The sequence below is a fragment of the Scyliorhinus canicula genome, chromosome 14, assembly GCF_902713615.1.
Source record: "Scyliorhinus canicula chromosome 14, sScyCan1.1, whole genome shotgun sequence".
Classification (NCBI taxonomy): Eukaryota; Metazoa; Chordata; class Chondrichthyes; order Carcharhiniformes; family Scyliorhinidae; genus Scyliorhinus; species Scyliorhinus canicula.
Genome location: NC_052159.1, coordinates 10,215,334 through 10,240,677, shown reverse-complemented (window position 1 = coordinate 10,240,677; position 25,344 = coordinate 10,215,334). Strand labels below are relative to the sequence as shown.

Genomic DNA, 25,344 nt, shown 5'->3' with positions numbered 1-25,344 from the left:
CCGTGCTGCCCTTCCTTTGCCTCACTGATAACCCGGAGGCAGATATTGTTTGGTTGGAGGTCACCCTTCCACCCTGTGCCTCTGGCTGGATTGGGGATGTCCTTCTTACGGAGAAAATGAAATTCGCCATCAGGGGTTTAGTGGAGAGGTTCTACCCGAGATGGCAACGACCATTTATTTCCTTCTTTAAGGATCTCGGGTTTTAGATGTAGTGTTTAAATTAATTGGTTTTCTTATTTTTGCCGTTGCTTGTACTTTTTGCATTCTTATGTTTTAGCTGGTTCTTTGTTATTATTTAAAACATCTTATTAGGGAATAACTCTTTAGAGATTCAGAATGAGGAAAATAAAAATATCACCTCACATGACGGGATACTTTTCATCAGGTGCACATGTAGAGACAAAAGTGTTGGTCAAAGGCACAGTTCAAGAAAAAGGTTTTAAAGGAAGAATCAGAGGTAGAGATGGAGAGATTTCGGGAGGGTATTGCGGAATTTAGGGTATTGACAGTAGTTAACGGTGGAGTAATTAAAATCAGAGATGCTCAAGAGATCAGACAGGAGCTCAGATTATCCCAAAGGGTTGCGGGAACGCAAGTGCTGAGTAAACTCTGTTTACCTTGCTGAATAAATGAACCCTCTCTGCTCTAAGTCCTGCCCCATATACAATTCATTGATCAGCACAGTGATGTCAAGACTGCACAATTGTGCAGTTTTAATGCTACAAAGGCTTCATGATGATTATGGGGACATGCAAATTTAAGTTACCATATTTTATCAATACAGCAAATATCCTTGTCCCTTTATTAATATTTACTGTAGTCATTTTCAGGTTGTAGTTGTGTGTGGCAATTTCCAAACACTGATACACGTAACATAAGAAATAGGAGTAGGCCATTCGGTCCCTTGACCCTGCTCCGCCATTCGCTACGATCATGGCTAATCGTCTAATTCAACTCCACAATGCCTGATCTTTCGATTCCTTCCCCACCCCCGAACATATTCAACACCGGAGCATTCCACAATCCTGGTTCCAAAGACTCACAATCCTTTGAGTGAACAGTTTTCTCCTCATCACAGTCCTAAATGGTCAATCCCGTACCTTGAGGCTGTGCGGCTGTGTTCTAGATCCCTTGGCCAGGTAGAACAACTTCTCTGCGTCTAACCTCTCAAACTTCGTCAGGAGCTTGCAGGTTTCAATGAGATCACCTGTCATTCTGCTGAACTCCTGAGAGTATAAGTCCAAGTTACTAGGCCTGTCATCTTTGGGCAATCTTCACCCCACAAACTATTCCAGTGAACATTCACTGTATCACCTCCAACGCAAATATATCCTTCCTTAGATATGGAAATCAAAACTGCACACGGTACGTTTAGCTATATAATAATTATGCTACAGAAAAATCAGCGGCAGTTCCTAGGTAAAAAATTATGATTGCAGCTAGGAGGGCAGCACGGTGGCGCAGTAGGTTAGCATTACTGCCTCACGGCGCCGAGGTCCCAGGTTCGATCCCAGCTCTGGGTCACTGTCTGTGTGGTGTTTGCACATTCTCCCTATGTTTGCGTGGGTTTTCCACACCCCCCCCCCACACACACACACACACACACAACCCAAAGATGTGCAAGGTAGGTGGATTAGCCACGCTAAATTGCCCCTTAATTGGAAAAAATGAATTGGGTATTCTAAATTTATCCAAAAAAAACGATTGCAGCTAGGGTTACCTGCGATCATAGCTTTGGCACAGTGGTTAGCACTGTTGCTTCACAGCATCAAGGTCCAGGTTCGATTCCAGGCTTGGGTCATTGTCTGTGCAGAGTCTACACGTTCTACCCATGATTGCGTGGGTTTCCTCCGGGTGCTCCAGTTTCCTCCCACAAGTCCCGAAATACATGCTTGTTAGGTGAATCGGACATTCTGAATTCTCCCTCGGTGTACCCGAACAGGCACCGGAATGTGGCGACTCGGGGATTTTCACAGTAACCTCATTGCAGTGTTAATGTAAGCCTACTTGTGACACTAATAAAGATTGGTGCTGAAAATGAATGAATGTTCTGTGGCTTGAAAATGAATGAATGTTCTGTGGCTTGCTCTCACTCCCCTCCCCAGAGTGCAGAGTCTCCATGGGGTATGGTTGCACCAAGCATCTACACATGTGCCCACTGTGGTCAAGAGATAGCAATCAGGAGTAAGAACCGCTCTCTCTCCTTGACCACTTGGACCAACTGCAACATTCCAATTGGTGCTAATTGTGCATGCCAGGATAAAAGATCAGACAGAACTGCTTCAATACAACTTTCAGGAGGTGGTCACGAGGATCCAGAGCTATGCTTTTTACAATTGTATTACTCTGAAAAATAGTTAAATAGCACTATTGTTCTGCAGGGAACAGTTGGCTAGAAAATCTGACACCCACATTAAACACCAAACAATCAATAGCCTTAGCTGCAGCATGTACAATTCTGCAACAAAGCCCTCCACTGCTTCAAGTTTTGAGAAAAAATTTAGTGTTTGCCAGATTAAAATTTCAAAAGTGCAGATATTTCTTATAGACCTCCCCCAGCAGTAACTGCAAATTCCACTTAGTGTCAACAATGAACAGAAATGGTTGATACTTTGGGATCAACATTAACTACACGGACATAATTTGATGGTGGGGCAATAGGCTCTGGGAGAGAGAAGACGGAGAGGTGACCTAACAAAATTATGAAAGGGTTTGATAGGATAGACATAGAGAAACATCGACACAGCAAGTCATACAGCACGGGAGGCAGCCATTGAGCCATCCAGTCTGTGCCGATGTGGGGGTGACCAAAACTAGAAGTCAGAAATAAAAGATTGCTACTATTTAATGCAACAAGAAATTTGAAAGAACCCTATTTTACCCTAAGTGTGGCAAGATTATGGAATTTACGACCACAACGAGAGGTTGAGGTGAATAGCAGAGATAGATTGAAGAGGACTCGAGGATGAAGCAGTTCCTCGATGGACTGAACATACCAGTTGAAGAGGAGGATAGAAAATGGAGTGTGGAAGCACCGTTAGAACTGTCTGTGTGGAGTCTGCACGTCCTCCCCGTGTGTGCGTGGGTTTCCTCCGGGTGCTCCGGTTTCCTCCCACAGTCCAAAGATGTGCGGGTTAGGTGGATTGGCCATGCTAAATTGCCCTTAGTGTCCTAAAAAATAAGGTTAATGGGGGGGGGGGGGGGGGGGGGGGGGGGTTGTTGGATTACTGGTATAGGGTGGATACGTTGACTTGAGTAGGGTGATCATTGCTCGGCACAACATCGAGGGCCGAAGGGCCTGTTCTGTGCTGTACTGTTCTATGTTCTATGTTCTAAGTCAAGGACAGCATTAACTCCAAGCAGGTGGAAACCAGATAGATTCCCAGCAGAGTTCTATAAAGGAATTGCGGTGGCACTTATGGGAGATGTTCACAGACTCGCTAGTAAGGGGCACTTTGTAACCAATGCAACACAAGCCTCAATCTCGCTGATATCCAAGAAAGGCAAAGACCTGACCGAACGCGGGTCCTACAGACCCATCTTGCTGCTCAACGTAGATGCGGAAACACTGGCCAAGATCTTGGCTAGGCGACTGGAGAACTGCATACTAGAGGCAGTCAGAGGACCAGACGGGTTTTGTTTAGGGTAGGCAGCTAACATCGGACATCAGCCACCTGCTGCATGACCCCATCTGGGTGATCACCTCCCTGGACACAGTAAAGGCCTTCGACAGAGTAGAGTGGAAGTACATCATAGATGTAGTGGAGCCAATCTGGCTTGAAGCAGGGTTCAGCGCAGGGTGAAATGTTTCTACAGCTCTCCTATGGTGATTGTGCGGACTAAAACACCAGCTCTAAATACTTCCTGCCGCACAAGGGAGGGATGCCTGCAGTCCCCCCTTCTGTTCGCCCTGGCAATCGAGCCACAGGCGATCACCCTCAGAACGGCGAAAAATTGGAAGGCGATCCAGAATCTCACTCCAAGCGGATGACCTACTCCTCTACGTGTCGGATCCCAAAGCAGCATGGAGGGGATCATGATGCTCCTCAAAGAGTTTGAAGCCGGGGGACTTCCGATGGCAGCTATGAAGGAGTAAATCGCACATTTGGTGGCTCCCGCTCTGGTCGGCCTTTTAGACCTTTTCCCCCGATTTTCCTAACGGACTTGAATTGTAAAACGGATGTTAGTGGCAATTCTCTACTGAATTCCCACTTTGATGCATGGCGAAAAGGACTAGAAGTGTTCGTAAGGGCGGAAGCACAAAGATAGAGAAGACTTGGTCTGTAGTTGCAACAGGAGACAGCATGGCGGAGGGTCGGACCTCTAGCTTCTTGACCTAGCAGTCTATGGAGCAGCTGATGCAAGTCATTCAGGAAGGCTTTGCTACGCAGAAACGGGACTGCTTGGACCCGATAAAAGAGTCGATTGAGCGATTGGAGCTTAGACTGGATGCCCAGAATTGGGCGATCCAGAAGATGGAGAAGGCGCTGGCTGAGTAGGAGGAGCATCAGACTGCGTTGGAGCTGGAGGTGGGGATGCTGAGGGACCAGCAGAAGAAGCTTCTGGAGAAGATGGAGGACCTAGAGAATAGGACCCATCAGCAGAACCGAAGAATTGTCAGACTCCCGGAGGGGTCCGAAGGAACGGATGCTGGGCCATACATCGCAGACATGTTTGAGAAGCTGCTGGTGGAGGGGGAATTCGCCCGGCCCAAGGAGGTGGATAAGGTTCACAGAGCACTCGCGAGGAAGCCGGGAATGGGAGACCCCGGCCGAGGGCAATGGTGGTGAGATTCCACAGGTTCTCGGATAAGGAGCGTATTCTACAGTGGGTCAAGCAGACATGGAGCAGTAAGTGGGACAATAGCATCCTGTGGGTTTACCAAGACCAGAGTGTGGAGGTGGCAAGGAGGAGAGCAGGCTTCAACCAGATCAGGGCAATCCTTTTCAACAAAAAGGTGAAGTCTCGACTGTCATATCCAGCTCATCTCTGGGTCACGCACAAGGATCAGCACTTCCACTTCGAGTGGCCTGAGGACGCGTTGGACTTTGTGAAAAAGAAAGGGCTGGTGGTGGACTGAGAACTTTTGAACTTGGCTGTAATGTTTATGTTTTTGTTTCTCTGTTTTTGTAAAAAGTTTCTCGGTTTGCGTTTTATGGGAGATGTTTGTGATGCCGTTTGCATTGATTTGGAGCCAGCAGTAGAGCTGAGTGAGTTAAGGTTTTCATTTGCACTAATGGGGGATGGAGGTGTCCTTGTTTTGATCTTGGTGTTTTTCTGTTGGGCAATTGTATGGGGATTGTTTGATGTTGGAGTTTGTTTGTATGAGCGGGGTGGGGGGGGGGGGGGGGGGGTAGGGAGGGAACAATAGGTGGGAGACTATCTGGCACCGGGGATGGGGGCCACCAAGCTAGTTGGGTGAGCGAGCTCTCGGAAGTGCAGTGGGGGGTGTGCATTTGTTTGGTTTAGGAAAAGGGTTGGGTTACAGGGTGTTGTTGCTGGTGGGGCGAATGTTCTGCTGACGAGCGAGGGACTTGGGCTGAGGGACAGAGAGGAGGTCAGGGGGTTGGGGCTGCCTGGGGATGGACCAGTGGAGGCGCAGAACACAGGCTGGAGGCGGGCCTAAAAAAGGGGTTGGCTGATCGGCAGAGGGAGGGCAGGCAATGAGTCCCGCAACTAGGCTGATCACCTGGAATGTTCGAGGGTTAAATGGGCCAGTCAAAAGGGCACGTGTGTTCGCGCATCTTAGGGGATTGAAGATGGACATGGTAATGTTGCGCACCTTAAGGTAATGGAACAGGTTAGACTGAGGAAAGGCTGCGTCAGCCTGATGTTTCACTTGGAACTAGATTCAAAGACTAGAGGGGTCACTATCCTGATCAATAAGCGGGTGGTGTTTGAGGCAGGAAGAATAGTCTTGCACGTGGGAGGTCGGTACATTATGATCAGTCGGATGCTAGAGGGGGTGCAGGTGGTATTAGTTAATGTAGCCAAACTTGGACGATGTGGAGTTTTTTAGGAGGATGCTGGGAAATATACCAGACCTGGACTCGCACAGGTTGGTCATGGGAGGGGACTTCAGTACAGTTATGGACCCTGGCTTAGACTGGTCAAGCTCGAAAATGGGCAGGGTGCCAGCAATGGCAAAGGAACTAAGAGGGTTCATGGAGCCTGATATGGGGGGAGGGGGGGGGGGGAGGAGACACGGGCAGGGTGCCGGCAATGGCAAAGGAACTAAGAGGGTTCATGGAGCTGGTGGGGGTGGGGTGGGGGGTGGGGTGGATCCATGGAGATTTGGGCAGCCAAGGGAGAAGGCGTTCTCCTTCTACTCACATGTGCATAAAGTGTACTCCCGGATCGATTTCTTTATTTTGAGCACGGCCTTTCTGGCTGGGGTAGTGGACACGGGGTACTCGGCGATTACAATCTCAGACCACGCATTGCACTGGGTTGACCTGCAGGTTAGCAAAGACGTTAACCAGCGCCCGCATTGAAGGTTGGATGTGGGACTTTTGGCAGATGAAGGGGTGTGCGAGCGGTTGAGGAAATTCATTCAGAGCTTCCTGCAGGTCAATGACACGGGGGAAATTTCAGCAGCGGTGGTTTGGGGAGCACCAAAGGTGGTGGTCAGGGGGGAGCTGATCTCGATCCGGGTTCACAGGGTGAAGGTTGACAGGGCAGAGACGAACCGACTGGTAAAGGAGATATTACAGATCAATAGGAGGTACGCACAGGGTTTTGCTCTATGCGGATGATCTGCTTCTGTACGTTTCGGACCCAGTAGAGGGGATGGAAGGAATCATGAAGATTCTAGGGGAATTCAGCCGTTTTCTGCGTATAAGCTAAGTATGGAAAAGAGTGAGATGTTTGTGGTTCAGGCGAGGGGACAGGAGGGGCAACTGGGAGAGCTGCCGTTTAGGTCAGTAGGGGGAAGTTTTAGGTACCTGGGCATCCAAATGGCGTGGGAATGGGACCGGTTGCATAAACTGAATCTGGCCCGGCTAGTGGACCAAATGAAGGATGATTTTTGGAGATGGGACGCGCTTTCGTTGTCTCTAGCCAGGAGGGTGCAAACGGTGAAATTGACGGTCCTCCCGAGATTCATATTTGTATTTCAGTGTCTCCCCATCTTTATTCCGCGGTCCTTTTTTAAACGGGTCAACAGAGTGATCACGGGCTTTGTCTGGACGGGCAAGATCCCGCGGGTCAGGAAGGTAATGCTTGAGCGGAGTCGGGGAGAGGGCGGGCTGGCGCTGTCAAATTTTAGCAACTATTACTGGGCAGCTAATATAGGCATGATCAGGAAGTGGGTGGTGGGGGAGGGGTCGTTATGGGTGCATATGGAGGCGGCTTCTTGTAAGGGCACCAGTCTGGGGACGTGGTAACTGCGCCTCTGCTGTTCCCGCCGGCACGGTAGTCCACCATCCCCGTGGTGGTGGAGGCCCTGAAGTTTGGGGCCAGTGGAGGAGGCATGTGGGAGCAGTGGGAGCATCGGTTTGGGCCCCAATTTGTGATAATCACCGGTTTGCCCCGGGGAGTATGGATGGGGGGGTTCTGGTTAAGGCGGAGAGCGTGGATCGAGAGGATGGGGCAATGTGTTCATAGAGGGGAGCTTTCCAAGTAGGAGGGCGTTGGAGGAAAAGTTTGGGCTGGCAACGGGAAACAAATTCAGGTATTCTGCAGGTGCGGGACTTCCTTTGTAAACAGGAGTCAACCTTCCTGCTCCTGACTTCCGGTGACGGCGGGCGGAAGGCAGCCGTGCAATGGAGGGCTCCCATTCGGGAACGGCATTTTCGGAGCTTTAAGCCCGGTCCCAGGGTCCACCGAGGCAGCAAAAGCAGGGAGAACGCACAGAGGAGGCACTGTAAGACACAGTAAAGGAAAATGTCCAGGGTGACCAAAAAAACGCCGTTAAAAAAAACAGCTGAAGGTCCGTCGGGGAGTGGAAAGGTCACCGCGGGGTCACCAAGGAAAATGGAGGCTGGAGCACCAGGGGAGGCCGCATTGCTTACGGCTGAAGAAATAACTAAGGTGATGGCTGCGGAATTCTAAAGGCAGTTTACAAAATACATGGAGACAATGAGGAAGGAGATGAGGTAGGTTTTGAGTGTGCTGGTGGAGGAGGCGATTTCCTCGGTGATGATGGCAGTGGCAGAGGTGCGGGAGCAAGGCGAGGCGCTGAAGGAAGTGGAGGAGACATTATTGCAGCATGGTGATCAACGTATCCTCGATGGGGAAGGAGATGCGGAAGGGGCTTTTCACAGTAACTTCATTGAAGCCTACTCGTGACAATAGGCGATTTTCATTTCATTTCAAGGTGATGGAGATTAACAAGGATCTGCGAGAAAAAATGCAAGACCTGGAAAACAGATCCAGGCGACAGAATTTGAGGATTGTGGGGCTGCCCAAAGGAGTTGAAGGGCCAAGGCCGACTGAGCATTTTGCTGCGATGCTGGCGAAACTATTGGAGGAGGGGGAGGATCCCTCCCGATATGAACTGGATTGGGCTCATTGGTCGTGGAGGCCTGTACCAAAGACGAGTGGGCCGTCAAAGGCGTGTGCTTCCGTAGGTACAGTGTGAAGGAGAAGGTCCTGTGCTGGACCAAGCAGAAGCGGGTGGTGCAGTGGGCTGGAGCTGGTATACGTGTTGACCAGGAATTTATAGTGGAGCTGGCGAGGAGGTGGGCTGCTTTCAACCAGATGAAGAGGGCACTGTACATTAGCACGGTGCAGTGCGGCATTGTATATCCAGCGAAGCTGAGGGTGACTTACAAGCTCAAGGACTTTTATTTTGGAACGGCAGAAGCAGCGGAGGAGTTTGCGAAGGCAGAAGGACTGTGGCAGAACTGAGAAATTGAGAAATGGCCATGTGCCGATGTAACCTCATGATTGTATTTTCTTCTTTTTTGTTTCACTGCGTGTGGGTGTATGGGCTAAAGGAGCCAATGTTGTGTATATTTGGACAAGGGAAGTGATGGGACTTTCACTCGAAGTGAGGGCTCTTTTGGGTGCAGGTGGATATGCGGGGTTTGTGTGTTAAAAGGGGATTTCTGGGCTTTCCTAGGGCGGGGCTAGGGGGAAAAGGGACCCGGGCGGGGGCCTCCACACTGGCCGGTTTAAGCCGGCCAGTGAACGGGCGTGAGGTGGGGGGAGGGGCTGCGGCCATCGGAGACTGGCAGAACAGGGTCAGAGTGGTCTAGCCGGGGTGGAAAGTTGGGAGGAAGGAACCGAGGTTGGGGGGAGGAGTTTTACAAGAGGTAGTGGACGGGAGGGGTTGGCAAGGGGGGGGGGGGTGTTCGGACTCTATGGTGACCATGGGCAGTCCCGGACTCCTTTTTCTTTTTCTCCTTTGTTTTTTGATTCCACCGTGGGAGGGTTTGTTTTATTGGATGCATATATGGACATGTGGGCCATTGTTTGGGGTGGTGGGAGGATGGGATCGTTGTTATTGTTAAAGGGATTGATTTTGTATTTAATACCGTTTACTGTCTGTGGGTGGGATGTAAATTTTGAAAGGAAATGTGAAAATGGAGAATAAAAACATTTTTTTAAAAACCTTCCCACTCCTACCGCTGAGGGGATTCAGGACAGGGTAATTTCCAGAGGGTGGGTAGGGGAGGGGAGCGTCTCGGACATCTATAAGGAGGAGACGCAGACCGAGGGGCTGAAGCGCAAGTGGGAGGAGGAGCTGGGAGGCGAGATAGAGGATGGTCTATGGGCAGACGCGTTGGGTAGAGTCAACGCAACCGTTACATGTGCCAGGCTCAGCCTGATACAATTTACGCTTGTTCACCGGGTTCACATGACAGTGGTTCGGGTGAGCAGATTCTTTGGGGTGGAGGACAGGTGCACAAAATGCGCTGGAGGACAAGCAAACCATGTCCCCATGTTTTCGACATGTCCAATGTTTCGGGAATTTTGGCAGGTCATTTGTGGATGTCATGTCCGAGGTTTTAAAAACAAGGGTGGCGCTGAGTCCAGAGGTGGCGAATTTCGGGGTGTTGGAAGATCCAGGAATCCAGGAGGAGAAAGAGGCAGACGTTCTGGCCTTTGCTTCCCTGGTAGCCCAGAGACGGATACTATTGGCATGGAGGAACTCAAAGTCCCCCACAATCGGGGACCTGGCTATCGGGCATGGCTAGCTTTCTCTGTATGGAGAAAAGTAGGTTCGCCTTGAGAGGTTCACTGTTAGGGTTCACCCGTGGGTGGCAACCGTTCGTCGACTTCTTTGCGGAAAAATAATCGTCGGGGGGTGGGGGAGTAGTTTAGGTTAGAGTAAGAGGGTAATAAGGATGGGACCTGCACGGAAAGGTAAATGGCTTTTGCACTATGTTTATGGTTTCATGCATATTGTTTATTTTGTTGTTGTTACTACACCAAAAATACTTCAATAAAATGTTTATTAAAAAAAATAAGAGTTTGAAGCTGTCTCGGGCTACAAACACAACTTGAGCAAAAGTGAAATCTTCCCGGTGAACCCGCAAGAGAGAGAGGCAGACTGGAGGGGCAGCCATTTAAACAAGCCCAAAACAAATTCCGCTCCCTGGGAATCCAAATTGCCCACGACTGGACATGGATCCACAAATGGAACCTAACAAGTCTGGTGGAGGAAGTAAAGAAGGACCTCAGAGTTGGGACACGCTCCCACTCTCCCTGGTAGGGAGAGTGCAGACGATCAAGATGAACGTACTCTCCAGGTTCCGCTTCTTGTTCGGATCCATAACCGATCTACACCCCCAAGGCCCTTTTTGTTAAATTAATTTAGAGTACCTAATTATTTTTTTCCAATTAAGGGGCAATTTAATGTGGCCAATCCACCTATCTGTACATTTTTGGTTTGTGTGGGTGAGACCCACGCAGACACGGGGAGAATGGGCAAACGCCACACGGATAGTGACAGCCGGGGCCAGGATCGACCCGGGTCCTCGGCGCCATAAGGCAACAGTGCTAACCACTGTGCCACCATGCCGCTCCCTCTTTTGTAATTTTAACTTCTCCTTGAATGATTTTGTGAGATATACGTGGGTATGACACTTATAATTTAATGTTCGAACTGAAATATGTAACAAAATGTGAAAACCAATAACAATATTCTTAAAGAAAATTATTTCACTGTCCTCGACTCTACTGAAGAAATAATCCTGCTTTTGTCAGGAGAATTCTGTAGTCCTGGTCATGGGTTCTGCTTGCGACGGGACATAAATGCTATTTAAATATGTTGTTTGTTCAGTAACTGGCTCTCCTCCAACCCATTGGCCTAACAAGAGCTATGTCAATGCTTGCTCAAAACACAAAGCCATTATTTTGTACCACACACATGGACTGATCTTCATGGGCTAACTTGAAATGGAATATTCTTCAAATATTCACAAGAGGCTTGTAGGTACATGCGAACAGACAACATCCATTACATCATTCTCCCTCAACGTCTCTCTCTTCAGCTTTCTCCTCCCCACCTTCTGCAGGTAACAAGACATGCTGGGATATAGTTCCACTAAATGTTTAGTGGTGTCTTACCTAGGTGACCAATCACAAGTGACTTTTGGCAAGGAGTGGCAAGCTAAGAGGCCCATCAAAGCCAGGCCATAGCCTGTCCTCATCCAACCTTGGCACTAGTTCATTTTGTAGCAAGAGTCACTGGTTAACAATTAGGAGCAGAAAATCATCCGGGAAGATTTTATTTTACTCCATATTATACGGATGCTGAAGCCAATTGTTCTACCTCGACTGCAGTCTCAGCTGAGATTGGAAAACTCAATACAGACCAGGATCAAACCTGTGACCACGCTCATCTGTACCACACTAGATTAAGCATTTGCCTACTGACTCTCAGAGGGACTTAGGGGAGTCCCAGCATTTGACATAATTTACAATTATTTAATTGTTGGAACTAAGGGCGGCAAAATAGCACAGTGGTTGGCATTGTTGCTTCACAGCTCCAGGGTCCCAGGTTCGATTCCTGGCTTGGGTCACTGTCTGTGCGGAGTCTGCATGTTCTCTCCTTGTCTGCTTAAGTTTCCTCCGAGTGCTCCAGTTTCCTCTCAGTCCAAAGATGTGCAGGTTAGGTGGATTGGCCATGCTAAATTGCCCTTAGTGTCCAAAAAGGTTAGGTGGGGTTACTGGGTTACGGTGATAAGGTGAAGGTATGGGCTTAAGTGGGGTCCACTTTCTAAGAGCCGGTGCAGGCTCGATGGGCCGAATGGCCTCCTTCTGGCACTATAAATTTTATGACTATGATCTACATTCATTTCTGCAGGGGAGGTAACTGATGCCAAGGTTGCCCGAAATACTGCTGAGCTAAGGAGATCACCTAGTCAGGCAGGTCTATCCGCATACTGGCACGGTAGCCTTGTGGATAGCACAATTGCTTTACAGCTCCAGGGTCCCAGGTTCGATTACGCCTTGTGTCACTGTCTGTGCGGAGTCTCAGAGGGACTTAGGGGAGTCCCAGCATTTGACATAATTTACAATTATTTAATTGTTGGAGCTAAGGGCGGCAAAGTAGTACAGTGGTTGGCATTGTTGCTTCACAGCTCCGGGGTCCCAGGTTCGATTCCTGGCTTGGGTCACTGTCTGTGCGGAGTCTGCATCTTCTCTCCTTGTCTGCTTGGGTTTCCTCCAGGTGCTCCGGTTTCCTCTCAGTCCAAAGATGTGCAGGTTAGGTGGATTGGCCATGCTAAATTGCCCTTAGTGTCCAAAAAGGGTGGGTGGGGTTACTGGGTTACGGTGTTAAGGTGAAGGTGTGGGCTTAAGTGGGGTCCACTTTCTAAGAGCCGGTACAGGCTCGATGGGCCGAAAGGCCTCCTTCTGGCACTATAAATTTTATGACTATGATCTACATTCATTTCTGCAGGGGAGGTAACTGATGCCGAGGTTGCCCGAAATACTGCTGAGCTAAAGAGATCACCTAGTCAGGCAGGTCTATCCGCATACTGGCACGGTAGCCTTGTGGATAGCACAATTGCTTTACAGCTCCAGGGTCCCAGGTTCGATTACGGCTTGGGTCACTGTCTGTGCGGAGTCTGCACATCCTCTCCGTGTGTGCGTGGGTTTCCTCCGGGTGCTCCGGTTTCCTCTCTCAGTCCAAAGGTGTGCAGGTTAGGTGGATTGGCCATGATAAATTGCCCTTAGTATCCAAAAAATTGCCCTTAGTGTTGGGTGGGGTTACTAGGTTATGGGGATAGAGTGGAGGTGTTGACCTTGGGTAGGGTGCTCTTTCCAAGAGCCAGTGCAGACTCGATGGGCCGAATGGCCTCCTTCTGCACTGTAAATTCTATGATAATCTATGAAACACCCAGTCAGCTGTTTTACCAGGGCATGTATCTCGCAGCTAATTTCCCTCTTTTCTCCTGACATGGCAGTCTCCCCAGTGTTATCGGCAGCATTTCAGCCAGCCTTGGGACTCAGCTGTTCTGCCAGAGCGTAAACAAAGAGGGGGAAAAGAATGATCACGAGGCATGACACCATGCCCTGTTCACGCAATGGTTAGAACAGTCACTCAAAACCGATTCGAATGTTGGCGTTGGTTTGGGGAGAAACGTCAGAATAAGAGTCAAACTGCAACAGTCAGCTGTGATTTCCATATGATGGACAAATTGATAGATTAATTTCCATAAATGATTTTTTTTTTTTACAGACATGTCCCAAAATTTGGCAGCTTTTATATTGATAAATCTATTTTTAGCTATTCTCTACCATCCTGTGACATGCATGGTTGCTCAGCACAGTCACCAGCTGCAGAATGACTACTTTTCAGTATGTCATTGTCTCCCGTCACAGCAAGTTCTTACAGAGTGAACATAAAAAAAAAACGCAGACAGGAAAGACCTGCCAGTGAGCATGTCCTATAGGATTGTGATACTTCGCGGCAAAACCTGAGCATGTCATCGCCTGGGGGAGGTGAAAAAAAAGTGTTGTAAAGCAAGGTTAATTAGGGAAAATAAATCTGTGAAATTCCTCTCAGCTTCCACCAATCGCCCCCACCCGCCTTAAGCAAATAAAACTAAACCAGTAGACCACTCCAGCCCAGAGTGATGTAGTTACACCTCCTGTACAAATTGATTTCATCCGAGCCAGAAGACATTGGGCCATGACTTCCACCAAATGACAATCAGCGGCAGAGGCTTATCTGCGCTTAAATTCTTAAGCACCTGTCTCGCTCCATCTTCCCAACTCAGGCTGGGTGAAACTAAGCAGCGAAGCGTGTTCCCAGCTCCAGCAGGAAAGTGTAAAAGAATTGGATCTAAGAAGGGAAAACCCCTCTTTTTACAGTACTAGCTTCCGACGTGCAGCAGGTGAGTTTAAATGTCCTATAAAAAAATAATAGACCAGGCAGAAGGTAAATTTCCACAGTAAGTGAATGGAATGTGGGATTCGGACATGGGTTGTTTGGGAGGAGGGGAGGAAGGGGAGGAAGCCTGGGGCTGTGTTGGGGGCAGCAATTGTCAGGCTGGTGGGGTGTTGGGTCTGGTCAGGTCAGGGGGGTCAGAAGGGGGCACGGTGGCGCAGTGGTTAGCACTGCTGTCTCACGGCACCGAGGACCCGGGTTTGATCCTGGCCCCCGGTCACTGTCCGTGTGGAGTTTGCATTCTCTCGTGTCTGCATAGGTCTCACCCCCACAACCCAAAAGATCTACAGGGTTGGCCATGCTAAATTGCCCCTTAATTCGAAACAATAAATAATTGGATACTCTAAATTTATCTATCTTTGTTGATAAGTGATTTTCATTTCATTTCATTTCAGCTCCCAAATCTGACGCTGGGAAGCCAGGGAGTTATGGGCCATTATAAAGTAAGTTTGCAATAGAAGCTAGCACAATATAAAAAGAGGGTACGCAACCTGAGATTTGTTGAAATCTGCATTATTCACAAGCTTAGGAAACTGAGCTAATGAAGTATGGCAAATACCCCTGAAGCCATGGTTTCTGAAGTGTTTGTGTCTTTGCCTCAGAAATGTATCTGTGGGCAGCACAGTGGTGCAGTGGTTAGCACTACTGCCTCACGGCGCCAGGTCCCAGGTTCAATCCTGGCCCTGGATCACTGTCCGTTGTTCTCCTCGTGTTTGCATGGGTTTCGCCCCCACAAACCAAATATGTGCAGGGTAGGATTAATTAGAATAAATAAATTTAGTACTCTAAATTTATTTAAAAAAAGAAATGTATCTGTTAACACAGGTCTCTGCAACATAACATGTGTTAACTCCTCTTAATTCAAAGGCATTTAATTCAACGGAATTCATTTTTGTTAAACAACACAATCCCATTTTGCAGTGTTATTTACATTGCTTAATTCTAATTATTGGACCCAGAAATTAGTATTTTGTGTAATTGTGCAATTTGCCAAAAGTGTTCTGCATCACAGATTTGGTTGATGCTAAAACACTGAACAGATTTGCTGAAAGCTTTTCATCTTGCGCTCATTGGGACAAATTTCAAACAATCACAGCAATTTCCAAAGGCCTGATCAGGGTAGCCTTCATCCTACTAGACAGCTTTTATGTGCCTCTTTCGGGCTTTAAACATGCATGTTGAGCAAATGGCTCAGGCCCTATTTACCAGATTGCCGATAAAGTAAATCTTATAGCGTGAAAGCGATAGAAACCGCGCAACATGTGATTGAATAGACTGACTTTATATTCCATGAGACTTATGTTACTACTGCAAGTTCCAACATAGCTAGTGAAAGTTTCAAAATAAATTCTTTAGGTAGGCTAAGACTTGCTGTTGAGAAAACCCAAGACAAAAAAAAACCCTTTCTAATAATAATCTTTATTATCGTCACAAGTAGGCTTATATTAACACTGCAATGAAGTTACTGTGAAAATCTCCTCGTCGCCACACTCCCGGCGCCTGATCAGGTACACAAAGGGAGAATTCAGAATGTCCAAATTATCTAACGAGCACGTCTTTCGGGACATGTGGGAGGAAACTCGGAGCGCCTGGAGGAAGCCCATGCAGACACGGGGAGAACGTGCAGACTCTGCAAAGACAGTGACCCAACTTTCACAAGCAAGCATCTAATTAGCTCATTATTTTATTTTTAAATTCAGAGAACCCAATTTTTTTCTTTCCAATTAAGGGGCAATTTAGCGTGGCCAATTCACCTACCTGCACATTTTTGGGTTGTGGGGGTGAAACCCACGCAGACATGGGGAGGATGTGCAAACTCCACACAGGCAGTGACCCTGGGCTGGGATCGAACCTGGGTCCTCTTCGCTGTAGACAGCAGTGCTAACCACTGTACCACCCGCTAATTGGCTTATTAAACTGTAAATAAATTGCAATTTGCAGGAAGCAAAAGGAACAAAAGATTTCAATAGAAGATGGCAGGAATTTTACTACAATAAAAACAACAAGTGCTGGAAATCTAAAATAAAAACAGAAAATACTGGAAATGCACAATAGTCTCACATCATCATTTGATGCTAGTGCATCTGCTGCAGTCTAACATTGTCAAAATAAGCTTCTTTCCAAATACATATTTTGAGGTCACAGATAATAGCACTACCTTTTGACAACTTGAAGCCTATTTAAATAATAGTACTGAGATGACCTTGGATTGCTAGATTAATAGATTGTGCAACTGTAAATGTTGCAGGAAAATACTGGCATCTCCCCGACAATGTGGAAAATAGCCCAGGTATGGCCTGTCTAAAAGAAGCAGGGAAAATCCAATCATATCCATCAATCTACTTTCAATCATCAGCAAAGTGATTTGGAAGGTATCATCGACTGCGCTATCAAGCAGCCCTTACTCACCAATAACCTGTTCACCAAAACTCAGTTTGGGTTCTGCCATGGCCACTCACTCAGCTCCTGACCTCATCACAGCTTTGGTCCAAACATTGGCAAATGAGCTGAACTCCAGAGGTTAGCTGAGAGTGACTGTCCTTGACATCAAAGCAGCATTTGACCAAGTATGGCATCAAAGAGCCCTGGCAAAATAGATCAGGAGGAAATCTCTTCACTATCTGGAATCACAGCCAGTACAAAGGAAGATGGTTGTTGAAAAGCTAACCATCTCAGCCCCAGGAGCTCCTCAAGGCAGGAACCTTAACATATCTCTCTTCAAGTGTTTACCTCCCCTCCATCTTAAAAGATCAGAAAAGCAGATGCTCACTTTGGATTGCACAATATCCAACTCCAATTGCAATTAAGCAATCCATGCCCACATCAAGACAAAGAGAATCCAAACATCTCTCCATCACATTTAATAGCATCACCTTCACCAAATTCTCCAAACCCCTGGAAGTCATCAGTGACCAGACGCTCACTGGACCAGCTGCATTAGTGAGTGCAATGGTACTAGATCAGATCACCATCTGGGTATCAGTTGCGAATGACTTGACTGTCCACACCATCTACAAAACATAAATCAGGAGTGTGATGGGTCCAGCTGCAATAAGAAGCTTGACACCATCCAGGAAAAAGCAGTATACTTGATTGACAGGTTGGCCAGCATCTATTCCCTGCGGTGTCACTGCAACATGTATCCAAAGGATGCAGTACAACAACAAACCAGCACCTCACAAAACCGTGCCCTCTACCACTGAGTAGTACAGTACTACCTAGCAGAACAAGGACAGCAGGTACATGGGAATGCCACTAACTACAAGTTCCCCTCCACGTTACAGCAACCCAGGCTATAATTGCCATTCCTTCATTGTTGTGGAATCAAAATCCTGGAACACCCTCCCAGCAACACTGCAGATGTATTTACACCATGTGGAGTGCAACAGTTTAAAACAGCGGCCCACCACCACATTCTCAAATGGCAACAAGGACAGCCAATAAATGCTGGGCTTGCCAAAAACATTCATATCCAGAGAATGTTCTTTTTACCAAACTTGCGTCATCCTGAAAAAAAAACATACTGTTGAAATTTTTCATCTTGAATTCATCAGGAGAGATGCAAGAATGCCAAATTTCACGAGGAGAAATAATTTATATTGCAGGAGAAAAGGTTGCTGACTGGTTAGCAAGTCAACTGATTGGCCAAGCCATCGCCATGAAGAACCCAGCAGGAACTACTGTCCCCCATGTTTCTGCTTAATTCAAAAAAGATATAATCCCTGAACATGTTACTTTGGTCTGCAGAGGACAAGGTCTTTGGAAATTAATCTATGTAGCTTCTAGCAACATTACAAGCCTGATTGATAATGATAGTTCAGCAAGTGCTGCCCAATCACAGAATCACATCATGTCCCTTTCTTCAACTAAGGAACATAGGGGCAGGAATAGGCCATTTGGCCCTTCAAACCCGTTGGACCATTTGATAAGATCATGGTTAATCTTGTTCTGGTCTCAGGTCCACTATTCTGTCTGTCCGACTCCCTTGCCTGACAGGAATTTGTCTAAATCAGCCTTCATTGTTTCTGGAGAAAATAATTCCACCTACCAATGACCCTTTGGAAGGAAAGAAAATTCCCCATCTCTGTCTTAAAAGGGCAAACCTTTTATAAACTTCTATCAGGTCGGCCCTCAGCCTCCGTCTCTCTAGGGAGAACAATCCCAGTTTATTCAATCTCTCCTCATAGCTAATACCCTCCATATCAGGCAACATTCTGGTAAACCTTTTCTGTACTCTCTCCAATGCCTCCACGTTCTTTTGGAAGTGTGGTGACCAGAATTGGACACAGCATTCTAAATGTGGCCTAACCAACGCTCCCGTACCGGCCTCCCCGAACAGGTGCCGGAATATGGCGACTAGGGGCTTTTCACGGTAACTTCATTGAAGCCTACTTGTGACAATAAGCGATTATTATATTATTATTATATAATTGCAATATAATTTGAGCATTTATATTCTATACCCCGTCCTATGAAGGCAAGCATGCCAAATGCTTTCTTTACCACCATTTCCACCTGTGCTGCCACTTTTAAGGATCTGTGGACCTGCACGCCCAGATCTCTCTGTGTCTCTATGCTTCTGATGGTTCTGCCATTTATTTTATAGCTCCCACCTGAATTGGATCTCCAAAAATACATCACCTCACATTTGTCCGGGTTAAATTCCGTCTGCCATTTGTCTGCCCAGTTTTGCAGCCTATCTATATCCTGTTGTATTCTCTGACAATCTTCATCATTATCCGCAACTCCTGCAATCTTAGTATCATCCGCAAACTTGAAGACCCGCTACGTTTTTTTCTCCCAAGTAATTTATATATATTACAAAGAGCAGAGGTCCCAATACTGATCCCTGCGGAACACCACTAGTTACAGACCTCCATTCGGAAAAACACCCTTCCATTGCTCCCCTCTGTCTTCTATGGCCAAGCCAGTTCTGGATTGATCCAGCTAGTTCACCCCTTACCCCATGTGATCGAATCTTTTGCACCAGTCTGCCACGAGGGACCTTATCAAATGCTTTACTAAAGTCCATGTGGACAACATCGACAGCCCTTCCCTCGTCAATCAATTTTGTCACCTCCTCAAAACATTCAATCAAATTAGTGAGACATGACCTCCCTCTTACAAAACCATGCTGTCTGTCGCTAACAATACTATTCACTTCCAAATATGCATAGATCCTATCTCTGAGAATCTTTTCCAATAATTTTACTCTCACTAACGTCAAGCTCACTGGTCTATAATTACCCGGATTATCATTGCAACCCTTCTTAAATAACAGTATAATATTGGCTATCCTCCAATCCTCTAGGATCTCACCTGTGGCCAGTGAGGACACAAAGATTTCTTTGTCAGAGGCCCAGCAATTTTGTCTCTTGCTTCCCTCAGTAATCGGCAATAGATGCCATCTGGCCTTGGGGATTTGTCTACCTTAATGCTTTTTAACACACCTAACACTTCCTCCCTTGTAATAACAACCTGTTCTAAAGTGTTTACACATCCCTCTAAGACACCACCAATCAGCGTGTCCCTCTCCTTTATGAATACCGATGTAAAATACTCATTAAGGACCTCACCTACTTCCTCTCGTTCTACACATAATTTCCCTCCTTTGTCCTTGAGTGGACCAACTCTTTCTCTAGCTACCCTCTTGTGCCTAATGTATGTAAAATTGCCTTGAGATTCTCCTTAATCCTGTCTGCCAAGAATATTTTGTGACCCCTTTTTGCCCTCTGACTCCCTGCTTGAGCGCTTTTCTAGTTTCCTTGTATTCCTCAAGTGCTTTATCTGTTTTTAGTTGCCTGTACCTCACATATGCATCTTTTTTCTTTTTGACAAAATTCACAATTTCCCTAGTCATCCATGGTTCCCGAATCCTGCCTTTCCTGTCCTTCCTTTTTACCAGCACGTGCCTGTCCTGCGCTCCCATCAACTGCTCCTTAAAAGACTCCCACATGACAAATGTGGATTTACCGTCAAACAGCCTCGCCCAAACAACTGCCTCCAAATCCTGCCTAATCTGGTTGTAGTTAGCCTTACCCCAATTTAGCACCTTAACCCGAGGACAACACTCATCCTTTTCCATGAGTATACGAAAGCTTATGGAATTGTGGTCACTGTTCGCCACATGTTCTCCCACTGCAACTTTGATGACCTGGCCGGGCTCATTCCCTAGTACTAGCCCCCTCTCTGGTCGGACTATCCACATATTGTTTCAAAAAAACCTTCTTGGACACACTTAACAAATTCCTCACCATCAGTCCCCTAGCCCTAAAGGATTTCCAGTCAATATGAGGAAAATTAAAGTCTCCCATTACAACAACCCTACTATTTCTACATCTATCCAGAATCTAATTACATATCTGTTCTTCAACTTCCCGTGGGCTGTTGGGAGATCTGTAGTACACCCCCATCATAGTGGCTGCCCCCATCCTGTTTCGGAGCTCTATCCACAGTGCCTCGTTACTTGATTCTTGCATGATCAATTGTAATATTTCCAAATTTGCTGATTAAATCAAACTGAGCGGAGATATTACGAGGGCGATACAAGGAGGTTTCAAGAGGACTTGGACAGGCTAAGGGAATGAGCTAAAATATTCCTACATTATCCATCTGCCATGAGTATGAAGTTATTCACTTTGGTAGAAAAGAAGGAGGCAGAATATTATTAAAAGGTGAGAGATTGGGACGAGCAGATGTCCAAAGGGCCTTGGGTGTCCTTGTTTGTGAGTTACTAAAAGCTAGAATGCAGGTGCAGCAAGTAATTAGGAAGGTAAATGGCATGTTGGACCTCGTCCCAAGGGAAACTTGAGTGCAGGAGAAAGGATTTCTTACTGTAGAGTCTTGATGAGACCTCACCTGGAGTTGTGGTGTCCTTATCTAGGAAAGGACATACTCGCCAAAGAAGGAGTACAACAAGGTTCACCAGATTAATCATAGAATTTACAGTGCAGAAGGAGGCCATTTCGGCCCATCGAGTCTGCACCGGCTCTTGGAAAGAGCACCCTACCCAAGCCCACACCTCCACCCTATCCCTATAATCCAGTAAATTTACCCAACACTAAGGGCAATTTTGGACACCAAGGGCAATTTAGCATGGCCAATCCACCTAACCTGCACATCTTTGGACTGTGGGAGGAAACCCATGCACACACGGGGACAACATGCAGACTCCGCACAAACAGACAATTATTAATGCCTTGGAATGTGGGATTGTTTTACAAGGAGAGATTGAGATTATTGTGTCTGTATTCCCTAGAATTTTGAAGGAGGGGTGGTCTCTTTGAAACTTACAAAACCTTTTACAAGTGTCTAACAGGGTGCATGTTGATAAATTGAATCCTTTGGCACCAGGGGACACAATCTCATGATAAGGGGCAGGCCATTTAAGACTGAGAGGAGGAGGAATTTCTTCACTCAGTGGATGGTGAATCTTTGGAATTCGCTATTAGAGGGTGGTGGAAGCTCAATCATCGAGCATGTTCAAGACATAAAGATTTCCAGAGACTAATGAGATGGGCGGTGCGGTAGCACAGTGGTTAGCATTGTTGTTTCACAGCACCAGGGTCCGAGATTCGATTCCCGGCTTGTGTCACTGTCTGTGCACAGTCTGCATGTTCTCCCTGTGTCTGCGTGGGTTTTCTCCCTCGCGTCCCGAAAGACATGCTTGTTAGGTGAATTGGACATTCTGAATTCTCCCTCAGTGTACCTGAACAGGCACCGGAGTGTGGCGACTGGGGGATTTTCACAGTAACTTCATAGCAGTGTTAATGTAAACCTACTTGCGACACTAACAAAAATTATTACTACATTAAGGGAGGGGCAGCACGTTGGCACAGTGGGTTAGTCCTGCTGCCTCACAGTGCTGAGGTCCCAGGTTCGATCCCGGCTCTGGTTCACTGTCCGTGTGGAGTTTGCACATTCTCCCCGTGTTTACGGGGTTTCGCCCGCACAACCCAAAAATGTGCAGGGTAGGTGAATTGGCCACACTACATTGCCCCTTAATTGGAAAAAAATGAATTGGGTACTCTAAATTTAATTTTTCAAAAAAAATTATTACATTAAGGATTATGGAAATAGAGCGTGAAAGTGGTAAAAAGACAATTGGTATTGAGGCAAACAATCAACCAGGATCAAATTGAATGCTGGAGCAGGCTTGGCTGGCCAAAAGGCCTATTCCTATGTCAAATATTAAAGTTAAACCCTTTCAACAGACTGTATCCTTGCCATAGACTCGATATTCCTCCCTGATTTCTCTCTAGTTGAGCCAAATTGCATGTAAACTTCAGATTCTATTTGGCCCCAAAGCCTATCAAACTTCCATTTCTGCCCATCTACACCTTAACGTTTTTCAAAACGTATACCTTTATCAATTGTTGGCTAAACTTTTCTATCTTAAAAAGTGGCTTAGAAATGTACGATTGCTTGGCCCTATATTCTTGGAACATTCTGAAGTAACCTGGGTTTAAATTATCAATACCATTTTATATTGCTTTCTGCTGTTAAACTGCCTCCACAATATCACTGCAGAACCATTAGGAAAACTGACATTGGAACAACTAACAAATATTTTGGCACAAATTACTATACTGTAGTAGGTTTGATGTCCCAAATATGGATGTTAAAATGTTATTTTTAAACATAAAATTTTCCAGCAACTATATCACTGTACACACCCAGCAAACTGATATTGCACAGTGACAATTCTACTCGCCCCATGCTTTAGCACAGGGCTAAAGAGCTGGCTTTTAAAGCAGACCAAGGCAGGCCAGCAGCACGGTTCAATTCCCATACTAGCCTCCCCGACAGGCAGCGGAATGTGGTGACTAGGGGCTTTTCACAGTAACTTCATTTGAAGCCTACTTGTGACAATAAGCGATTTTCATTTCATTTTTCATTTTCTTTCCATAGCAGAGGGAGATCAAAATAACACAGCAAAATCATGGAAACACCCGAGATAAACGGCTTAGGCGGACTCCACCTTTCTTATATTGCTGAGCAAAAATCTTGCCCCACCTAATACCATCACCCCAGAGAACGGCGACAGTTGAAGGTCACGGCCGTCACCACCTTCACAGGGCAACGAGGCTACGGGCAATAAAAAAAATAACCTGGGCAGCGTCCCCCAAAACCCCCAGAAAAACAAATTATGATTTATTTTCTTTTTTAAAAACTAGGAAGCTGGAAAACATTTTTTTTAAAAGACAGAATAATTATGTTTTGAAGGATCAAAAGTAGTTTTGTACAACAGATGAATGATATACATATGTATTTCACTGAAGTCATTTAAAGGACAAATGAAATGCAACCAGTATTCAAGGGTATGCCAGCCCTGACACCAAAGTTTTACACATAACACATAAAGACAGTGATGGAATAAGCGTGCCTCAATCAAGAGAAAAGAGCGAAAAAGGGGGAAACTTTGCGATTTCAACACCATTCCCTTTAAAATAAAAACTTATAAGGCGGCCGGCACATGCACAGCAGCATCCGGCCGGCACGTTTCGCTTCCTTTTAAAACTAAGAAAGGTCAGAAATAATTTTAAATTTCATGGGGGGATTCGGGTTTTTGTAAATAAAAAGGCGGTGGTCGATTTTTAAAAAAAATAAAGGATAAGGTTTGGAATCCGGGTCACTTGGAGGAGGTCGGGAGAGTGGCAGGCCTCAGGCTGCTCGGAGGATTTATCTTTCTGGAGGAGGGTTAGAATAAAAAGAGAGAGAAAATAAAGACCCGTCCGGGGAAAGGTGAGGACTTACAGAACTCGGCGATGTAATAGGACACGGCGTAATTCTCCTCGCACCAGTCCAAAGTGGAGGTGGGCTCCCCCCAGAAGCCTGGCCGGTCATAGACGGGCGCCATGTTTGAAGGAGGAGGAGGCGAGGCGAGGCGGCGGGACTAGGCCCCGTCACCATGGCAACCCTCCCCTCCCCAGCAGCCAGCTCCAGCCCTGCCTCTCTGACACCTTCACATTCCCTCACTCTCTCTGAAACATTCCTTCCTGATTGAAATAAGAAATAGTTTCCCCTCACTCGAAAGTTTTTTTTAAAAACTTTTAAAGTACCCAATTCTTTCTCTTCCCCCCCCTCCAAAAAAGTTAAGGGCCAATTTAGCATCACCAATCCACCAAACCCGCGCATCTTTTTTGGTGTTGACAGGGGGGGGTGGGGGGTGGGGGGAGACTCACGCAGACACTGGGTAGAATGTGCAAACTCCACACGGACAGTGACCCGGATCCTCGACGCTGTGAGGCAGCAGTGTTTCAGTGCAGAAGGAGCTGGTTTAGCATAGTGGGCTGAACAGCTGGCTTATAATGCACAAGGCCAGCAGCATGGGTTCAATTCCCGTACCAGCCTCCCCGAACAGGTGCCGGAATGTGGCGACTAGGGGCTTTTCACTAACTTCATTTGAAGCCTACTAGTGACAATCAGCGATTATTATTATTATTATTATTAGAAGGAGGCCTTTCAGCCCATCGATACTGCTGTTCGATGCTGTTTTGGTTGGAGAAAGGAAGGCTTGAGCTGGGAGGGGGGGGGGGGGGTGCTCAAAATCATGAGGGATCGGGACAGAGTAGACGGGGAGAAACTTGTTCCGGCTCAAGGAACGATCACAAATGAGAGGGCACAGATTTAAAGAAAAAAAAGTGGCACGCGGTGAGTGGGTTGGTGTCTGGATTGCCACTGCCTGAGTGTGTGGTGGAGGCAGGTTCACTTGAAGCATTCAAAATAGAATTTGACTCTTATCTGAAAAGGAAGAATGTACAAAGTTATGGGGAGAAGGCGGGGTGGCTGGAGGGGTGAGTTGATCATCTGGAGAGCCGGTGCAGACACAATGGGCGGGATTCTCCGGACGCACCAGCCCTACAACCGTAAATTCCTGCCTGATGTCAATGGATCTACATGGTCCGCGTCTCGCCCATGGCGATCGTGCGGCGGGCGGAGCGGAAGAATCCAGCCCAATGGGCCAAATGGCCTCATTCTACGCCATACCAATTCTT

At 46.8% G+C, this 25,344-nt stretch overlaps 1 protein-coding gene across 1 annotated transcript in view; it reads right to left on the bottom strand.

Annotated features, from left to right (window-relative positions):
• The window catches only part of acer3 (alkaline ceramidase 3), a 201,242-nt gene extending 176,989 nt beyond the window's left edge, over positions 1-24,253 (bottom strand). Inside the window, exon 1 of the mRNA XM_038817872.1 lies at positions 24,104-24,253. Coding sequence (XP_038673800.1) covers positions 24,104-24,206 — 103 coding nt within the window. The 5' untranslated portion in view covers positions 24,207-24,253. The remainder of the gene's footprint in view (positions 1-24,103) is intronic.
• Positions 24,254-25,344: the final 1,091 nt, after the last annotated feature.